This window comes from Glossina fuscipes, unplaced genomic scaffold (assembly GCF_014805625.2).
Source record: "Glossina fuscipes isolate IAEA_lab_2018 unplaced genomic scaffold, Yale_Gfus_2 257, whole genome shotgun sequence".
Lineage (NCBI taxonomy): Eukaryota > Metazoa > Arthropoda > Insecta > Diptera > Glossinidae > Glossina > Glossina fuscipes.
The window spans coordinates 893,691-913,880 of record NW_023998600.1 but is presented as its reverse complement, the minus strand read 5'-3'; the positions used below and the strand labels follow the sequence as shown (position 1 = coordinate 913,880).

Sequence of the window (20,190 nt, the reverse complement as noted above, 5' to 3'; positions counted from 1 at the left end):
TAATAAAGAATTACTTGTTTGTATATAAAGTCGATAGCCTGTGTTGCTAGTGCTCAATGTCTCTTTTTTTAGTCTAAGAATTCAATTCATTAGTCTAAAATTAAAATAATAATAATAATAATAATATATAAAGTCATGTTGACAATGATTGCCAATGATTCATCAGCTATTTTTCGTATCGAAAATAAAAAAAATTATAAATGCTTTAAAACTTTTATTTTCATATACACCTTTTTAGAAAAAGTTCCTCCTCTTAAAATTCTCAGTAAAAGAAATTCCAAATGTTTTCCTTGTTAACTAAAGTGACAATAATAAATACGGTATGGCCATCTTGTGTCCGATAGGAAAGTTTTACGCTTGTATGCTCTCTATCAGGTAACTTTCGAAATGTTTAGCTAATTTGCAGAACGGCCTAAAGGTAGGCAAGCAAAGCCGCCAGCTTTACAACCTAATAAATCTGTTAAAAGAGCTTTACAACCCAGGAAATCTGTCAAAAGAGCTTTATCACTCAGGAAATCTGTTAAATGTACATCAAAAGTGAAATTGAAAAGTGAAAAATTATTCAGATTTAAGAAGAGCACAAAGAGTAAAAAAGATACCAACGCGAGAAATTTCATTTCCAAATCGTTGTAAATCTTTCATAAAAAGGGCAAATATTTCTTCATTAGTTTGTATGAATTATTATTAAATTTTTTTTTAATACTTTTGCTAATCTGCAAAGCCGTCGGCAAAAGTCCCCCAATACTTGCTGTAAAAGTAATAGGAAACCCTTCTTTGGCACACTTAATTTTGAGTAACGATATTATTACATTTATCGATAATATTTTGATTATTTGTATCTTCAACGAATTATTTTACATATGTCATTACTTTTCGCAGTAAACTTTCTCGCAGTGTGTATAGAAAAGTTAAACGACAAAAACTAAGAAAATATTATATTAGAAGAATTTGTTACTTGTGCCTGTGGAAAAAAAGAACAAAGAAAAATTATTCATAATTTAATTAGTTAATGTTTCAGTAAATGTTTATTTTGTAAAATGCATCACATTTTGGTGTTTTTGTTTCTTTTATCGGGCACTGCCAACGTACTTCTAATTAAGTGAGTTTATATTATTTAAAGCAAATACATATATATTTACAAATCTTCTTTTTAAGATGGACAAATACACTGGAGGCTGAATGCAATGACGGCAAATTACGTTTTTTTCAACATCCGGTAAATCGCAATTGGTTTTCCCAAGTTATCGTATATGAAATGAAACATACTTTTTACCAATGTCTTTTATCTTTATCAATTTTAGGTATTCCTAACGATGATTATGTTTGCCGGAGAGCTGGTTTGTTATGTGATATTTAAGTGCATGTATTGCTTTTTGCGACGTCGTGGTGTATGTATATATTCATTGTGGCAACGGAATCATTATGATTATTGAGAACATTTATATGTGTTTTTTGCACAGGATGGTTCTGAAATTGTAAACTTTTTTACTAATGGTGATCAAGATTTTCGTCCTAGTAAAATGTTTTATCCGGCATTTTTACATGGTATTGCCTCCATACTACTTTTCAATGGACTTTACCTGACCTACGCATCAAGTTTTCAAATGATAAGAAGTGAGTAAACAAAGTATACATAAAAATTCTTATCATAAAAAGAAACAAGCAAAAAAATTATATTCGGTCGTGACCGAATCTTTTGTAACCATCATCGTCATGCTCATGAAGACGAAAAAAGCAAAGGAACTACATTTTCATGGTGTACAGTATGGCGGACGCGCGGTTGATTTTTTCTATTCAGTTGCGTAGGACGGCAGACATGTGGACAGACGGACATATTTAGATGCATTCTACATTTGAAACTGGCCAAGCACGTTATGGGGTCTTTGAAGCTTATATTTGTTATAAAGGTATTGAAAACGAAAATAATGTTGCTATCATGTCGGAATCTTAGCTCGATGGAACAAATTATTAATTGTTAATAAAATATTCTTTCGTCAATATAAACGTACAATGTTACAATTTATAAAATGTTATTCAGTATTGGCATTTTGTGCTGTTTGCACAAAAGGTAAAAATTTGTTGCTTCATAATTAATTGCTTCGCGAGTACTTTATTGCTTAGGTTTTTGCAAAACGTTTACACAAATGCTTGCTATACCTGTCCTATTAGTAAGCAGGTGCAGCGGCATTGTTTTTTCTCCTCGAGTCCGTCTTTAGAATGTTTAGAATGTTGATCAATATTGTCAATGCAATTGGATTTTTTATCAAAATATTCTTTTAATACCTCTTCGGCACATATTCGCTTATTCTAAGTCATTTCATCGAAATATTGTATCGGCTTTTAAGCGCATTTCAGACAAGCAGCCATTTTCGCCAGTCAAGAAACCTCTTCTTTGCAAAGAAACATAACGTTTTAACGTGGAACACTGTCAAAGTAAGGAGTACCATCGTCCCAAATGAAAAAAATTTTTTTTGACCCAAAAAGCAGGGTGTAGCATGGTCCTAAGTTAAAGAAGCCAAAATTTTCGTTTTTTGCCTAAAAAGGCTTCAGTAAAGTGTAAATTTATAGTCTTTCTTTCGGTCGAACTTCTTGCTTCTATTCTCTATCTTTGTCTGATATTTCACATTTGAATGTATTCGTAAATATCCTCGGCCATGAAAATATCCCCGACATGGAAATTATTTTATACATGTTGTTTATAAACGTGTTTATATACATGAATAATAAAAATGTCCCTACTATCAAATATGTAAAGAAACACACAAGAAATTTTCGGATTGTGTTTGTCTCTGTTCTATATGCAAGAAAAGATCAGAAAAAAAAAATTCAAATGTTTCATCAGCATTTTGCAAGATAAAGTGTCGATTGAACAGAAAAAAAAGCTTAGGACTGAGCGAATTGCAAAATCTAAAAAGTATCGCAAATTCCGCAGGCCGGAGTCGTTTGTAATGAACTAGTACTCGCATATTATTATTATTATTATTAATCTTTAAAATCGTTACTATCGAAAATATAATAAATTCTCTGTTTTAATCTAAACGAAATTAATATTTTATATAATAATTTAAATCAAGCGCCAAAGTACTTTTGCAAGAGGATATATACGTAGCTCTTTTGTTAGGATGTGGCGGTTGCAGAAAAATATGATGGGTGACACTTACAGTGATTATGTGCCAAAATGCACGTATTTTCAAGTCTATTACAGCGTTTCTAGAAAAGTTTTTTTTTACATATATAATGTTTTCTTATTTACAACCGGTCAATATTTAATTTACATACACAAAAGATTTCTGTCCTCATCAATATAAATTGATTAAATAAAGCTTAGTGTAGCGTAGTTAATCAAAAGGTTATTGAAAAATTAAAACTAATAAAATATAGAGAGAGATATTCGAAAATAGCTTTCTGACCGGCAAATTTTTTCCTTTACTCCTTAAATTGTTCAACAGTTGCTGGTGAATTCTTAAACAATCAAGGTTCTGGACTTTATTTGCTGCAAAGCAATCATAGTTGTTTACCGAATGCTCAGGTAACATTTCCTTACTCTAATGATATTGTTGTTTTGAAGGCCTTGCAACCCCTACAAGTGGGAGAGGAAATTTGTTTTCACATCTTGATGAAGGTCAATTGGAAAGAAGCAGACATTCTCGTCAAAAGGTTGCTAAGCATCTGAAATTTGAAATATGATATTTGTTGGAATTAATTTAACGGCAAAGGCTTATGTTTTTCTGAAGTCCAGAGATGCCAAAAAACATTTAGGCTGGTGGTACTGCACCATTATTGCCTAAGCGATATGTGTTCAAATTTTTGTATATTTATCTGCTACAGTTTATGAGCAGTAAGCACAAAATTAATTTTTTATTCCTCTTGGAAAACAGGGGTGTTCTTAGTTTACGTGGTACTGTTGATGTGCCCTTCGGCCGATATGGCCCACTTTCAATACCAACTTGTGTGCAAGAACTTTTAATGTTCCTGCCAAATTTGAAGTCGATAGCTGCATTTTCGCCGCCAAAGGAATGTTTACAATGGACATCTCGCAGACGGACATAGTTAAATCGATTCGGAATGGGATGCTGATCATGAATACGTATACTTTGTGAGGTCTCTGAAGCTTCCTTCGGGTCATCGATAAATTGAGTACACTCTTCATCGTTTGATGACGGGTACAAAAGTGCATCCTTTTACTGTATAAAGTTTCAGTTTCCCTAGGAACGGTTATATGAAAGAGGGTTCAAGCCATACCAATTTGGAATATTCAAATACTACTACGGGGCGAGTTTTGTCCAGAAATTTTGAAAATCGTATTTTTTTCCAGATAACGAAATAGTGAACCGATCCAAACCATTTTCAATGCTTGCGTCAAAGGACATCATTATACCAAATTTCGTCAAATAATAATAAAACTTTTGTATTGTTGACAAGAAAGAAATGCCGGTTGAATATTAATCGGTCTGCTCGTCTTTACTAATATAATTATGACGACCATAAATCAATTTTAACAAAAGTTGTGATCGGTTCAATGATGTAGCGACAAAAACTAAATAATTCAAATAATTTAAAAATAAAATAAGTAAAAAAATAAGTATAATTGACCGCGGCCCGCCATAAAATACCGTACATCGCCCTAAAATCATTCATGTAACGACATTTCAAAATAAGGGAAGTTTTCGAAAAATTGATCCAAATCAAACGCTTTTCAATAACGTTCGTCCGGTCGGTACAACTATCGCGAATTGCATGAAATCGCCGCAGTTTGAATGAATTTATTGCTGAATTATTATTATTATCATTATTGTTATTATTATTATTGAATTCTATTTTTTTTCTTTTTAACAGGCTCTTGCATTATTTTTGTGGCCTTTGCCAGTGGCATACAATTTAATACAACTTTAACAGCGCGTCACTGGAGTGCTATGTTGTCCATTGCGTTGACTGTGTTCTTTATTATTATAAATGATTTGCAACGAATTCGTTACGATCAAAATTCCTTAAGTCACATTGATTTTAATGCGGTTTTATCCGCTGAATTGATGATAATATGCGCCGGTGCCTTTGAAGGTATTCGGATGGTTTACGAGGAAAAGTATATCAAAGCCATTAATATACCACTTATGCAAGCGATTGGTTGGCGTGGAATATTTGGTTTGCTGACTACAGCATTGTGGGGGGTAGGCATGAATTATCAGCCAGCTATAATACCATTCAATGATAATTCAAGAGGTGTTTTCGATGATTTCATGGACATAAGCAAACAATTACAAAGTAATCATTGGATTATTGTGGCGATATCAATATTTTTTATAGCTGCTGCTGTTCACGGTTATACTGGTTTATGTATTACAAAATTCTCTTCCAGTTCAAATCTTATTCACGGTGATTGTTTACGAACGTATGTGGTATCTATGATGGTGCTATTATTACGTTGGGAGCAACTCAATTTCATATCATGGCTTTGCTTTATATCGTTGCAATTTGGCATAATGTCATATCGTAGAGCCATTCTTATGGAATGGTATCGTAAAATATTATTACGTCTACAACGTAATCGTTATAATAACATGTCAGGTGATAATACAAGGGATTTAGATGGCAATGCAGTACCTACGAATCGTCAAGCAGATGTTATATAAAATTGTTTGTCTTAAAATGTCATATCAGTTTTATCAGTTTTATACCTACCACTTTGATATAAGGTATATATGCAAATATATATGGACTAATTGGAGGCTTTACGAAATTCCGATCGTAAACTCTGAAATACTTTACGATCTTAAAAGCTAATATAGAGAGCAGCAAGTATTTGGCTCAAGTCGAATTTATAAATTCATGATACGATTTGCTCGAAATAATCAAAAAAAAAAAAAGTACTTGTAGATATATATTGGAATGAAGATGAATGGTTTTTTTGTGCAAATCGTACTCATGGGTTAATTGGTACAATTACCAAGATAGCTTGCACTCTAACTATATTATACTGACTTGAAGTGGTAAGTATCCGTATTCGCTCAAAAGCGAATATATAATATATTCATTTTGTATCAGTTTAATTGTGATACCGATTAAAAAATCAAACAAAAAAGTATTTTGGGTTAAGAAACAGAAGAGGAAAATGCGTAAAGAAATTCCGGCATTATATATATCACATTTATATGTATACTTTTTTTTTTTTTTTTTTTTTTTTTTATAGACTAAAAGTCTTGGTAGTAGTGGCTTGAACGTTATTCAATATTTAAGAAGACACTTAGAATAAAAATATATATATGTATATATATATATGTATTTCAAGTAACACAACGACAACTTGTTTAATATCATAATTGATTGGAATGCACGGTTTGTATTGCATTATAATTTATTTCAATTACATTTTTTTTTTTTTCATTTCTCTTTTTGATGGCATCTTCTTTCTTTCCAATTGACATAATTAATTTTTTTTTTCAATGTTTTAACATAAACGTAGTTATGTATATTAATAAATAAGATCCAAGAAAGAAAGAAACTTAAACATTCAATTTAAATTTCCAAAATTTTGATTATAATAAATTACGTACATACACATTAACTCATATATATGTTTTTTTTTTTTTCTGACTATGAAAGTGATCTAAGTCAAGACTTAAAAGTTAAAAAATAAATAAAAGGAATTTCACTTTCAATTATCTCAATCACATTCTCGCCCATTACTATCATTCGTAAGTTTATTCCTTTTGTTTTCCATTTGAAGAAAAATGAAAGTGTAAATGAAATGCCGACTCAACCGTTTAGTCTTTGAAAGGAGTCATTTTGCTTTTTCTCCAAGACGATTAGTCATAGCTGAAAAATTGGCGATAACAGTGTGGAATAATTGATTGTAAGCAGATAAGGGAAGGTAATGGTGATAAGCAGTCAAGGCAGCTAGCGTTAACTAGGAGAGATGCTTAGTGACGGCAAGTGAGCTAAGATAGTTCACAAATCCTTTGCAATAATAATAGCAATAATAATAATAAGCAGGCGGCGTATATTTTATTCCTGTAAGCAGACGTTTACAAAGTGGCCGTTACACAAACTTATCCTTGTTATCCAAAAATTGCACAAACCGCAGTAGAAGCTTCTTGTTTTGAAATAAGAAAACCTTTGATATGTAACTTAGTAAATATTGTGAGATAAGGTGCATACATTATTATTCCGGCATTCGAATAACTAACATTTTTTTTTATTAACCCTTTGCACTCCTAATATTTGCAAAATTGGTTTATATAAGAAAAATATTTCACTGTTCGGAAGTCCCATGAAGTATATATATTCCGTCTGTCCATTTTTCTATGCCGTGTTTGCGGCAAACTTTTGCCTGGTCGCAAAACGGAAGTTATCAGCTTCAAACGTAGCTCAAACAAATGTCCTTGTACGCATTCAAATCGAACTAAATCGGTCAAAGAACCGGGCCACGGTATTACGTAATCTAAGACTACTTTTCCAAAAATAAGAAAATTTTTTTTCTTTTTTGCTCGTTACTTACAACAGCCACAACGATAAAAATTTGCTTTTATATTCTATAGGTCATTCTGCGGCGCCTGCACAAAAATGGAGAAAATCGGCCACACATTTTCAAAGTTGTAGAAGCTTCAAAGACTGTATGCATTCTACATCAACATTATTGATCGGTACCACGTCTGAACTGTTCTAGATGTTTTTGTCAGTCCGTCTGTCCATTTGCCTGTTAATTGCTGTGACAAATGTACTCGTAATCAGAAAAATGGAGCAGGCTACTTAAAATTTTGTCAATAACATTGACACGCAGGCTGATACTGCAATCAGCACGAAATCGGTAAAAGCATTCGTCCTTATATTGTAATGTCAGTGAATCGTTTTTTCAATGATTTTCGTTTTTTTTTTTTGAATACAGTTTTCTTAATCGTTTCTGTACAAAAAAAAAAAGAAAAAAGGCTTAAAAATTTTTAAAAACTCCCGACATATTTAAAATATTTTGTTTGCTGGATAGTTCAGATTGTGGGACATACATTCGCTTGACGCCAAATAGCGAGTATTACAATTTAGTTTATTATGCGCACTTGCATTCGGTTAAAAAGTTTAGGGACCTTCGTAAGTGTTTACGTCTTACACCCTAACCACTGTCAAATAACTCGCTACGAAAGCTGAGAAGCGTGATCCTTCTTCAAATGATGATGACACCGTGCAGACAAAGAAGAATATTCTGATCTCTGAAAATGGCTCTACATTTTTGTTCATACGCACATACGCGCACACATCAACTAAATCCGCATTCGTTTAATGTCTTCACCTGAGTGGATCTATATATATTGTTATAAAGTACTTTGGAAAAGCAGCTCACTGATAAGCATTACTAGTAAAAATTAATTCGGCCGGTTATCACTTTACAAAAAGCGGTGTACATGTCATGGGGAAAGAACAAGACAAATATTTATCAAAACACAGATAATAAAATACATTTTTTCAGAAACAAGATCATGTTCTGTGCAGCGAATTTTTTGCAACTCTGCGAAGCGTATAATATATGCTTTAGTTGAAAATGGGGGTCCGTAAGTCATTGCAAGATTGTTAAGAGAATAACTTTTGACATAATTGGCGAATAATGCACAATTTAATACTTGAGGGAAATGCTGTAAATAAAGCGATTCTCAAAATCAATCAACCTTTTAGATCAAATTCTTCGGATTATGTAGATCGCTTCAGATCGTTTTCCTTGAAAACACAGATTCAAAAATATAATTACACAAAACGACACATAATGGAAAGTCGTTTCAACGTAACTTGTCTACAACGTGCAACATATGCGGTAAAATCTACAAGTATCGTAGAGATGTATCTGCTCATAAGTTCCATACTCATGTGGGCAGATAGGCATTTTGTTTAGCTTTATCAACACGCCACCAGCTTTTGTTTAGCAGTTTTGCATGCAGTAAGATTCCAATTCGATTTTCGTACAAATAACATTTATGTTTTTAATAATTTATGAACATTATGTACACCCTACAGTTTTGTCTTCGTATTAGAAATATATGAGTAGAAAAATAAAGGAGAAGAACGTTAATAACCGTAAAATTTAGTTTCTTTGTTATAAAAGTTACAAAATATAAATGGATTTTTTTCTCTTATCTTCTATGCAATACATTATACTTAACTTTTATCTACTTTTAGAAACATATACAATTGCTTTTGAGAAAATCGCCGTTCATTATAATCGTTTGCATAAAATATTCATTCACAGCCATTTTAAAAAAGTTTTTGCCATTGAAGGGTAAAGAAATTTAAAAATATTTTCTTCGATTATATACAATACTAATGCACTTAAATTAATTAAAAGCAAATTTTTGAAAAATGTCAATACGACTTGGCTCACTTTCATAATCAAAGGCTTATATAAACATTGATAATAGGCTTTTTTGAAACACACAGCAACAGATAGAGCTACATTTTTCTAATTTCTACGCATAAGTGTTTTGTTTTTTCCCATTTGTGTAAATAGTATCAAGCAATATGTATATATATATATATATATGCACTTGGATTGACAATGTATGGAAAAACAATGTCATATGTATAGATAACAATTTATTACATTAGGAAGTGAGAGTGAGAGGCAATTTGTTTTTGTTTTAATTCTTTTTCATTCTAAATTCTTTTAGTAAGCATTTCATGTTTTTACGTTTGGTTTTATTGTCTTTTGCATGATTCTTCTCTTCGTTTTCAATATGTATATTTTACAATAATAAATTCCTTCATTTGATCATGTAATCAATAATTGTTTTTTTGTTTATCATTAATTGTTTCGTAAATCATTGAAAAAAAAAAAAAAGAAGAAAAATGGCCATAATTTTTGGCAGCAATGCTTCGATACATGTTTACAAATATAAAAATGATTAGTTAAATGAAATATGAACTTAAGTGGTTCTCACAAAAACATTACATATACATATAAAATATTTGATGTTTTTGTAATTTCTCAAAAATATACGAACTGGAAGATACATTTTGGTTCAATTCAATCTTTATTCGAATCTTATCCGAAGCTTTTAGTCATTATTACTAGACTATTACCGTTGGATTCGGTGTCTTAATCGAAGGCATCGATAAGGTTCACTTGAAGAATTGAATAAAAAATGCTCCGCCTTGTTCAAATGTCACTTCCGTCTACGCACTTGCAGAAATTTTTAGAATAACTTTCATTTACTAGTGTGTAGCATTATTTGTAAACTGAGGGAGAAGATTAACAATTTTGGGTTTATAAAATTTGTGACTTTTTCAACTTATTATTTTAGGCATTTCCTTCGGTTTTGTTTTTTTTTTTTCTTTTGTTTAAATTATTTAAAAATACATACATACAGAGTTTAGTTTAAATTGGAAGAGGCAAAAAAAAAAAAGAAAGACTATTTTGGAAACTTTAAATACTCCTTTAGATATTATGGCAAAAGTTGCGCGCTATGGCTCGGAAAACTATTTTATTATAATATCACTAAAAAATTTGCAAAGTTTGTCTCTTGATAGCAACTATAGAACTTAAACTAATTTGAATTTATCAATAATTATCTTAGGCAAGAGTTTCTACAATTACGTACACACTTCACTTTACGAAGAAGAAGAAGGAAAGAATCTTTTGAAAGAGTAGATAGAAAATGCTGGAAATCTTTTATCACTTGCTTTAGTACTGGTTTGTCTTGATGCCCATTAACGTTTCAGCCACTCCCAAAAAGTAAACCATCTGTGCTATGCCAAATAATGGAGCAATAACTATCATACGACACAAACCTCCTTTAAAGAAAGCGGTGGGACCTTCGTATTTCATAGTTTTTCTGAAAATTTTAAAACAAAAAACAAATAAGTGATTTTATCATTTAAATTTAAAAGTACTTTTAATATGTTCGCTGTAGTCATACACGGGCAAAAATGAATTACAGCGCATTATATCGCGATCTAGTCAGATTGCTATATTCACAAAGAAGTGATGGCGGTTATTTTGTCAGCGTTATCGGCACAAATCGTCACAGACGGAAGAAATTAGCAAATCGTCGAATTTTACTACATATAACTTCATCGCTCTGCTATAACTGCGTCGCGCTGCATCATCTGTTTTAAAATCAGATCTCGTTGATTTTTTCTCAAAAGCAACAAAACAGGACCGATCTAGCCTTGCTTCGTAGAAAGAAAATAACCCATCGATGCCGACAGGATGAATTCGATAACACGGTATAATCAAATATCAAGAATATAATAGAATTTCATCGGAGACTCTGAGATGCCATGCATCAATAATAGCGCTCAGTGAGTCAAAAGGGAGCTTTGTCGTTGCGATAAGCATTGATCCGCATATAGGTCTGTGTTAAAACACGAAATAATCAAATATCAAGAATATAATATAATTTCATCGGAAACTCTGAGATGCCATGCATCAATAATAGCGCTCAGTGAGTCAAAACGGAGCTTTGTCGTTGCGATAAGCGTTGGTTCGTGCATAGGTTCGTGTTTTCAGTGAAAAGCCAATATATTATAATATTCACACGACGAAATTCTTTGCCTTATAGGAAAGTAAATTTTAATGAGAGTCTAAATTGATTTCAATTTTTTTATGAACTACTCAGGCGTTTCTATATAGTTATCTTTTTTGCTATCGTGCTCAACGCTAGCACATTTCAAGTTGCCGCGATCAAAGGCGAATCGGACTTTGATAACTTGAACTGTTAGAAAACAAGCGCAGCAATAGTTCGCCTCTCTATCCTATGATGATGGATATCAAGCAAAAATAGCGTGCGGGGTATGAAATTATTTAAAACTTACGTTATACAATCAGTGATGCCCTTGAACTCCTTTTCACCATCCGCTTTTTTAAGAGCTTGCAAGCGTGTTTTTATCACATCCAAAGGATTGACAAATAGCGCTGCAAATGAACCGGACGCTAAGCCTGATAAAAATGACCACCAAAATACTGCTTCGCCAGAACTATCTTTACGCCGTGGTCCCAATTCGTTACACATGGCAAACATGGGAAAGTAGACAATCGAAAATGTAACATCTCGCAAACCAGTTGCTCCGATACCCTTGTATAAACCAATAATACCCTTCTCCCTAAGCAATTGTTGGGCTATTTTTGTAGCTGAGGCCTTTTCGACAACTTTACCAGCTAGTTTAGCTTGGGCCGCAACACGTCCAGCGTCTTGCATTTGAATTTTTAATAACTCCATAGGAGTGGTAACAATAATTTGAAAAGCACCAGCTAAACCGCCAGCAAGCATTTGACTACTGATTGGAAGTTTGCCATCTGAAGTCGTAAACTTATGCCGGAAGTAATCGTTAGCGGTTAATTTAATCGCTTTCTCGGGTGTAATTAATAAAATATTTACAGCCGAACCGCGATACATGCCAAAATAACCTTCAGCTCGATATGTCTTTCGGAAGCAATCAAACCTAATACGAAAAACAAAAAAATTTTGCCTAAATAAAAATTCGAAAATTTATAAACAAATGCATTAAGACGTACGTACATGTTTTTATACATTTTCTCGCCATTTGGTCCTATTTGTTGATTTTGTAAACGAGTTTTCACCAAATCCAAAGGAAAGACACATGATACACCGATAATACCAGCAATACCGCCATTGACTATTTTTGGAACTAAGCTAAAATGCAACAAACGAAAGCAACAATTGAAAAACACGACATAAGCTTAAAAGGATAATAATCATAAATAATTTATTAAAAAAAGTTTTGCTTTAACTCAGTTGAAAGCCACAATAGAATAATTATGACCATTAACAAGAGACGGCGACAAAACAAGTTTGTCTTTCACTGTGTTCAATACTTTGTTACCTTTACTAAGTGATATTAAATATTAAATATTTTTTTCATTACCATTAGACCAATCAATTTATGGATCAATGCGTACTTGGGATTTTCCATTTATTCAGATTGCTTAGATGTGAAATAGGAAATCCATGTTCGCATAGAAACTTGGGTTTCGTCAATTTTACATATAGACATTATCGGGCAGGGTCGGCCATTGGGTACCTTATACCGTTTCGTCTAGTACATTTACTTACCCGTTTTGGTGATAAATTTGCGCATTATTTTCACGTAAAGGTAAACTGTTCATCTGTCGCATCGATTGAGCAAACTTAATTCTCTCCCTAAAAATTGTATTATTTTTCACTTCCCGTCATAAAAAACTATAAATTGCACTTTCACTCCATATAAGGGCTTGCTATTCAAAATAGCACCCATATATGTTTGGGTGTAAAATACAGACGTATCTGATCTAAATTCACTACAGTCCATTTTTTTGCTGCTATGGACCCATTTTTATCGCTTACTCTTCATGAGAAATCTTATATGAAGTGGGGTATAAGAAATAGACCTATGTAGTTCAAATTTGGTCCACTTAATTTTTACGTCAAACTACTATCGTGAATTTTCATCATAAAATCCTGACAAAATGTCGTTTTGGCATATAAGATAGCGAGATAGGCTTCGCAACACTAATTCTACAGTTCTTTCCCTTGTAAAAAACTGAATGTTTCCTCAGCAACTATCATTTATCAAAATGTTCGGGGTCTTAATTTAAAAATTCGGTCGACGTAACTAAATTCAGTGAGCACTGTGTTCGCCTCCTTCGCTTTTATTGAAAACTTGCTTAAGCCGGTTCACAATTCGTCGGAACTTTTCCCCAACACTTCCCATGTTTTCATGAAAGATCGATTAGATCGTACAGTTGGTGCCATATCAGTTGCCTTTCCGTCATATTCATTTGAATTTCCAACTTTTCTCGACTTCGAATTTATTACCACTTGTGTGAAAGTTGGCTATAAATATTATTATTATTATTATTAGAAATTTAGCCAGAGAATAAATTCTAAGACTAAAAGTCTTAAAAGCACTAGCATCTAAGTCTTTCGGCTTTATTAAATTAAAACTCTACCGCACTTGAGATTTGAACCCACGACCATTGAGTTGCTAGTCGAGACTCTTGCCTACCCGGTCACTCAGGCGGATAACTTTCCACTTAGAAGAAACATGTTGCTCTGATTTGTAGTGTGGCCGCAGTATCGAAATCTACTGAAATGATCATAGTGTTGGGTTTTGGCTTTAATTCACCGCAAGTCACTCAATATTCTAGCAATACTTCAAACTACGTGGTCCCCAGTTTAACAACTGAGAGAGCTAGTGTACCTTTTAATGAATTCTTGGCCCAAACTTACTTCAATACAATCAATCGCACTCCTAATTGTAATAGCCCCATCTGTTTGTTTTCCTGACAATTCGTATCAGCCAGCAATTTGTTTGCCCTTCATTACGAGCAGGATGACCATTTCAATAACACTAACATGTTAAATGCCTCGTGCTCAAATATTATAATACGATTTTAATGAATTCACTGCTTCAAACTCATCTTTCTCACAGTACGATAATTTTATTGCTGGGAATATGGAAACCCGTTTCCCCGTTTTGTAATGTCCTAAACCTAGCTATTTCTGCATCTTTTGCGATCAGGCAACCGCTCCTTCAAAGCATTTGCCCGATATGGTTTAAGTAATTGAACGCTATAAAAATACGAAAACCAAATCTAAAATATAGGAAAAGTAAATCTGCTTACGACTATTTCGTTCATCCTTCGGTGAAACGTAGAGTCAATTACCTCAACCATGACAATTATCGCAAAAATCCTTGCTTCTTAGTAATTTTAAATACTTTTATAAATTTGTCAACTCTAAAGGAAGAGTGCCCCTATATCCGCTCTCTAACTCTCTTAATGGCTCCGAATCCTTCGGTGACATTGAAACTTCGAATCTCTTTCCCGAATACTTCCGTCGAAATGTTTTTAATGTCGGTTCCGTTTTAACTGGTAATTATCCATATCAAAACACGAACTCGATCGCGATTTCGTATTTAGTCATTTCAGATAGAGACGTATTAAGATCACTTTAATATAGTTATGCGCCTGGGCCTGACGACATTCCATCATATATGCTCAAATAATGTTCCGAGGAGTTCTTTGAAAACGGGTGTTTGCCCTTGGTGCTAAGGTGCTGGAAGCAGACATCTGGTCGCGAACTATAAACGTATTGCCAAATTGAGTGTTTTATCTAAATTGTTTGAACGAAGCGATTTTAATAAAGCGTTTGACTTGTTTGATTATTGATCATTAAACTCTAGGCATCTGACTTCTCTTTGTATATATTCTCTTATTGGAATGGGTAGGCTCTCGTCCCCATAATATAATAGATCGTTTAATGCTCTTCTTCTAATTCCATCATCTCTGATCAATTTCGTGTCACGTAAGGTGTGCCTTCAGACAGCCATTAACAAGCCTTTCAGTTTATCTTCAATTATCAATTATCTCCCTTGGGCGATTAAGTCCAGCCATATTTTGATGTTAACCTATTTTCTTCTCTTTCCTTGCAATCGCACTCATACCTTTTTCAATCTGATTCAGACAACTTGATTACATAGTGCTATTTATATTTTGTGAAATTCAATTTAAAAAAATATAAGAAGTTTTCATTCTCAAGGCGGGCTCTCTCTATTCGTTACCGATGTAGATTCGTTCTGTGGATTCAGAGATTTTGTTCGAACATAGGTAGCAAGTCAGTGCTTGATTTTATAAGGACTTTGACGACCCTTAGGTTACAAAGCGGCTATATATGAGCTTAGTGAGACTAATAGTTGAATATGCGTCTGTTGCGTGGTTCCCCTCCTACAGGGGCTATGTAGATTCACTAGAATCAGTTCAAAGGCAATTACTGCTCTTTGCCTTTCGGGATTTGGGCCGGGATACCCTTGACTCTTTGCCTTCTTATGAATAGATTGGTTGTGCTAGCCTTGCCGTCATTTGAAGAACGTAGATATATCCTTAGTGTTTCCTTCTCAATTAAATTAATAAATGGGGCTATCGATCAAGAGATAAATTCCAATCTTCCGAACCGTTTCTCGAGGAATTTTACTTTCTTAAAGCTTAGTTAATGTAGATACAATTACGAGCATTTCCAATCCTTTTAGCGCCCTCTGCAAAAACCTTAATGATATCTATAGTTGAATCTCAATGTCGGATTCATTAAGAACTATCAAATCAACTCTTCTAAATACCCGTGCTTTGCCTATGTCGTACCTAGATTTTCTTCTAATCTCGATATCTTCGTGGGATTCGAAAATCGGACTACATATTTCTTCACTTTTACCGGTTGCCAAGCTTCTTCATTGTTGCAATGGCTTGGGGGTTCATCTTTAACAACAACTTACGCCGGTTTTGGGTGTGTCTCTGTGCTAGATGTGTACATGATTTTTTTTTTCTTTTTCTACCAACCACAGGTGTACCCATCTTGTTTCTTTCCATAATGTATGCAACACCCAAAAAGAACCTTCAAAGGCCCTATAAAGTATATGTATACTTGATCGATGTGAAATTGTGAATTGATTAAACCATGTCGGATCGTATAAAATTATTGAAGCGCCTATTGTCCGCGTTTTACGCCATTGAATTATCATCCTTACTTTTTCAAATCTTTCCAGACGCACACTGAATTAATGCTGGAGACGTTACATTGCCTTCATGTTTTTCTATCACACTGTTTAAGTCATTACTTAATATTTTTTTTATACAATCAGACGTAAGATTGTTGCTAGTTTCGAATCATTCTTTTTTCAACGACTAAAATAAATGTGTAACTTTTGGATCCCCTCTGATAAAGCGGCATCTACGAGAAGTAAGTCTTTTTTGATGGCCATTCATTCGGGGGATGTCCCCTATTGATGTAACACGGTGATGGCCAGAAAGAAGACGAAGCGGTGAAGAGGAATGATACAGGGAGGCGGACGAAGCCTAGTGAATCCTTGTGCCCAATCGGTAAGTCTTATGCGTTCACCGACTGAACACTCAGCATACCTACGAGCAAACTAAACTCTGCTACACTACAATTAGAAACGGCGAATACTGACTTGTTAGTCGCGGCTCTTACCTAGTCCGCTACTCCTGCGGCGAAAAGTTGCATTTTTAAATATTATGGGACAAAAATTAGGTACACCAAATTTGGATCTTGTCTCTATAAAACTCGTCATGAAAACAGCCGTTCACACGACAACAAAGTCTACATTTTTAATTTTTTATTATGAAAATAAATAAAGAATTTTGTTAGGGCAAATGCTATTATGCCTTTTATTTAATTTTTTCACAATTTACGTGAAACAATTTCATTAATTTTAACCTATAACCCATTAACAAATTTCTTAAATACAAAACGTCAACATAGTATTCATCAGGGTGTTAATGACAGAGAATAAGAGACGTGCAAAACTCTAACGTTTGGTCGCATTAATAGCGTCAAGAAAATGTGTTCAATGTATGAATCAATTGGTATTGTATTGAAAGAGAACTATTCTCATATACACTATCGATCATTGTGGGGTATATTGAGTTTCTCCTTTCGCTTCTATCAGTTACCTACATGCCTTAAAGTCTCTGCATTAACGATCCGTATGAAATTCATGAACTTCGGTTTTAGCCGTGTGCCTAAATGTGTGTGTGCTTTTTGTCTTCCTATACTGGAATTCGCAAGACTGAAAAAAATTTGAGGAAAACGAACTAATGTGGATTATGTCGTTGATATGAGATGTTGGGTATGCAAGATTCGTCCCAGGTGATTGTATTTTTTGCTTCTTGATTGTAGTTTTGGATTAACAAAAATTTTTGGTTACCAGCCAAGTCATAAAATTAGTGTTAATTAAAATAGAAATAATATGTACATCTATGTATATATACGCAATAAATCGGTCAATAAATTCCGGGATTAGGTAAGAAGAAGTTTGTTCTTTTTTTTTTTGCAAAATTCAATTCACTGATTAATTCATAAACGTGTAATCCCTGAAGAGTTATAGAATCAGTTCAACACTTCCCTGATATATCAATATCTTCTCTAAAGAACGGCTTGTTGTTTGAGCTTTAAAATTTGCCTTCGCAATCATTTCATTTATTTAGTCTGATTTTTTCCCCTTTGATGTTTGCAAACAGAGAACAGTTAGTGGGAGTCAAATCTGGAGAATAACGTGGGTGAGAGCACTACGTCGAACTCCAGCCAATACGAGCCAAGAGAAGAGCTTTCCTTTTAAGCCATTGCCGTGCTTGAATCGTACTTTTCCCTTTCAAAAGGCTACATACGTAGTAGAGGTAATCAACACATGGAGGCCAAAAAAAAAGCGAACAAAACAACATGAGATTTTCGTAAGATTAATATATTTTCTAAAATCATTTTACACACAATCGACACCTCTGTGTCCCGGAAATTATTGACCGATGTGTTATTTAAATTGCATATACTAAAAAATTCGGTAAACGTTAACTTTCACCGTTTAAATGCGCGTATTCGAAAAAAAACATATTTTTGCTATTAAATTTATCTTTGTATTGCCAGGTGGCATATGCGATACACAACGATTTGGTACGACCATCAACCCAGGTGGTAAAATATTCTCATTAATATAAGATTCCCAGTTTTGATAAACACGCCCAGAAAAATTGGTCAGTTGTTTCTCAATCACTTTAAGTACCCTAAATAGCACGCACCAACACATTTTCGTATTCGAAATACGGGATGAATAAAAAATTCTATTGCTTTCTCTGCTTCTATGTCGTTTGTAACAGCCACATAAACTATGTAAGAATATAAAGTACCGTTATCGCACTTTCCTATAAATATTTTCGACTGTTGAATAAAAGTCGTTCTTATGAATATATGGAAAGAATTAACAGAAAATTTTTCAAAATAGGGGAAAATCGAATGCCACGCCTATAAAAATTGTATAAAACTATTCAGAAGGCGTACAAGGGAAGATGAATGCATATTTTTTTTCATACATTTATATATACAAGATTATATATTATATTTCAAGCACTTGTATGAATATATGAAAAGAATTAACAGAAAATCTTTCAAAATAGGGGGAAAAGCGATTGACGACTTGTGGAGCGTTAAATGTGTCCTCCTCACGCAGGCTGACTTCGGACAGTATAAGATTTGTGTAAAGGGCAGCTGCGGGGCTCTCCGATGATCTTCAATACATGACGCGTCACCCTTAGTCGATAACGTGGTTATTTCAAAAGCATGTGTTTAATTATTGCTTATAGGCCAACGTTGCGGCATTTTGGAACACTGGCGAACCAGCAATTTACGGCTGAACGATTTAAGCATGTTCCTCTGCCCGTCTGTATAATGCTATTGCAGCCCCCATGCCCGCGAGAGATGCGCTTTTTTGAGCTTTTCCCAATAATACAGCTCCAGGTTTCCCATTTGGAGTGGTATAACTTGCAAGTACAACCTGATCGTTTTCAAGGTTGTATATACCACGATACACTATTAACGACGAAATATTGAACGGATTACTTAAATGCGATGATTTCTTTTGTTTCGCCTTATCCTTTTCTCTTTGCAATCTAATCAATAATTTAATTCTTTGCGTTTAGGTTGTGTTCTTCGAAATAAATTATAATTTTTGTCCTGGTTTCCATTCTCAAGATGTTGCGCATCAGTTTGCTACGATAGTTATCTTATTTCGTCATGTTGTCGTCTAGTTTTATTTTTATTTTTGCCAATAATCGTTCTCACAGTTAACAACTCTGCCAGATATGATGCTTCAATATTCATTACAAGTCCTCTTACTTCCTAAGTAAGCTAAATATAGATTCGAAGTTGAAACCTGTGTCGACATTCCAAGGATATATTCGTACACAATATTTTCTGTTCTAAAAGACGAAGGAAAGGGTGTGCTTCTCTGCCGCAACATAAAAAGTAGTTAGAAATGAATCCGACCAACATTACTATGCCGAACTTAATTTTAGCACTGATCAAAACAAATGTTTCGGGACGCATTGCATTTGAAGCTTACTCGGTTTCACTATCGAACAAATGCTTTCACGACCTACGAGATCCTCGATTTCAAATACTACAAGACATTTTGCATATTAGATTTATTCGATTTTCATTGTCGGGCATTGCTTGTGCATAGACTGCGTTGAGTTCATTAGTTTTTAAACCGCGTATTATTTCAAATTTTCTTAAAAAACAACTGCAGAATGTTTATGTCTATGTTTATATATATATACAAACTGCAACATTAATAATTGTCGATGAATACAACTGTAGCTCTCAAAGTGCAAAATTCATTTATGGCTAGCGCGGAACGAATATAGGCGGCTCC

At 33.7% G+C, this 20,190-nt stretch overlaps 2 protein-coding genes across 2 annotated transcripts in view; one reads left to right on the top strand and one right to left on the bottom strand.

Moving 5' to 3' along the window:
- The first annotated feature begins 864 nt into the window (after positions 1 to 864).
- On the top strand, positions 865 to 5,864 carry LOC119642731. The gene is made up of 5 exons (XM_038041998.1): positions 865 to 1,099; positions 1,156 to 1,216; positions 1,302 to 1,388; positions 1,461 to 1,614; positions 4,837 to 5,864. Exons 1-5 carry the CDS (start codon positions 1,038 to 1,040, stop codon positions 5,628 to 5,630), a joined length of 1,158 nt encoding a protein of 385 aa, XP_037897926.1. The 5' UTR covers positions 865 to 1,037; the 3' UTR covers positions 5,631 to 5,864.
- Positions 5,865 to 9,763: 3,899 nt separating this feature from the next.
- The window catches only part of LOC119642729 (mitochondrial glutamate carrier 1-like), a 15,776-nt gene continuing 5,349 nt past the window's right edge, over positions 9,764 to 20,190 (bottom strand). The window contains exons 3-5 of the mRNA XM_038041997.1: positions 12,495 to 12,629; positions 11,791 to 12,417; positions 9,764 to 10,808 (exon numbers count right to left, since the gene is read on the bottom strand). Coding sequence (XP_037897925.1) covers positions 10,658 to 10,808; positions 11,791 to 12,417; positions 12,495 to 12,629 — 913 coding nt within the window. The 3' untranslated portion in view covers positions 9,764 to 10,657. The remainder of the gene's footprint in view (positions 10,809 to 11,790; positions 12,418 to 12,494; positions 12,630 to 20,190) is intronic.

Bases quoted from the DNA above. Each gene is read 5' to 3' on its own strand.
- LOC119642731 (XM_038041998.1), top strand. From the start codon at position 1,038: ATGCATCACATTTTGGTGTTTTTGTTTCTTTTATCGGGCACTGCCAAC. The intron at 1,217-1,301 runs GTAAATCGCAAT...TATCAATTTTAG, and splicing joins TACGTTTTTTTCAACATCCG to GTATTCCTAACGATGATTAT. The intron at 1,615-4,836 runs GTGAGTAAACAA...TCTTTTTAACAG, and splicing joins AAGTTTTCAAATGATAAGAA to GCTCTTGCATTATTTTTGTG.